Genomic DNA, 789 nt, shown 5'->3' with positions numbered 1-789 from the left:
ATGGTCGGCGAAGGCCCCGTCCTCCTCCCAGGCAGCATCCCTGTGGGAGCCAGGGAGCGCTCAGCCCCAGGGCTGGGGGGGGACACCCCACACTGGAACCCGGGAAGGCAGGAGGGGACCGGCCAGAGCATCGAGGAGGGCGAGGGAGGCAGCGGGGAGGGCACCGACCTGTCGGGGATTTTGATGCCCAGGCGAAACATCTCCTCCTGGAAGGCGTCCACGTCCTGGCAGAGCGGGCAGCGGAAATGGTGGAGGCCAGAGCGCAGCGCCTGGCCCTGGGGCAGAGGTGGCCTCAGCATCCGTGGCGGGGGGGTCCCGCTCGCCACCCCCCGGAGCTGGGTGACGGGGTGAGGACAGGGGTGATCACGTCAGGGACCGGGGGCGATGCCGCCTACCTGGATGCAGCAGCGGTGGAACCAGGCGCTGGCGCAGGTGGGACAGACCAGGGTGTCGTAGCAGGGCCGCCGTGCCACCACCTCCTGGCAGACGAGGCAGGGCGTCTGGTCCTGCCGCACCGCCCGCACCCGCTGCACCGGCCGGTGCTTCCAGCAGAAGGACCTGGGGGACGCAGGTGGCGGTTCAGCCCCAGCCCCACTCTGCCCCGTCCCCGTCCCCGTGGGGCGGCTACACTCACCTGAACTCCCCGAAGAACTGGGAGACGCAGCCCCGCTCGCTGCCGCAGGGGAAGTGGAAGCTCCGGGGGCAGCGCCGGCGCTGGCAGGTGACCGAGGCACCCCGCAGCCGGCAGATGCAGCACCTCTGGGGACGGCACGGAGGGGGACGGTGTCA

The 789-nt window shown here is 72.0% G+C and overlaps 1 protein-coding gene across 1 annotated transcript in view; it reads right to left on the bottom strand.

Moving 5' to 3' along the window:
- The window catches only part of LOC104835743 (G2/M phase-specific E3 ubiquitin-protein ligase-like), a 1,052-nt gene that overhangs the window by 187 nt on the left and 76 nt on the right, over positions 1–789 (bottom strand). The window contains exons 2-5 of the mRNA XM_010573914.1: positions 635–759; positions 396–558; positions 169–275; positions 10–40 (exon numbers count right to left, since the gene is read on the bottom strand). Of these exons, the coding sequence (XP_010572216.1) occupies positions 10–40; positions 169–275; positions 396–558; positions 635–759 (426 nt within the window). The remainder of the gene's footprint in view (positions 1–9; positions 41–168; positions 276–395; positions 559–634; positions 760–789) is intronic.

This window comes from Haliaeetus leucocephalus, unplaced genomic scaffold, assembly GCF_000737465.1.
Source record: "Haliaeetus leucocephalus isolate CR32 unplaced genomic scaffold, Haliaeetus_leucocephalus-4.0 Scaffold395, whole genome shotgun sequence".
Taxonomy (NCBI): Eukaryota; Metazoa; Chordata; class Aves; order Accipitriformes; family Accipitridae; genus Haliaeetus; species Haliaeetus leucocephalus.
This window is presented reverse-complemented; position numbering and strand designations above follow the sequence as displayed.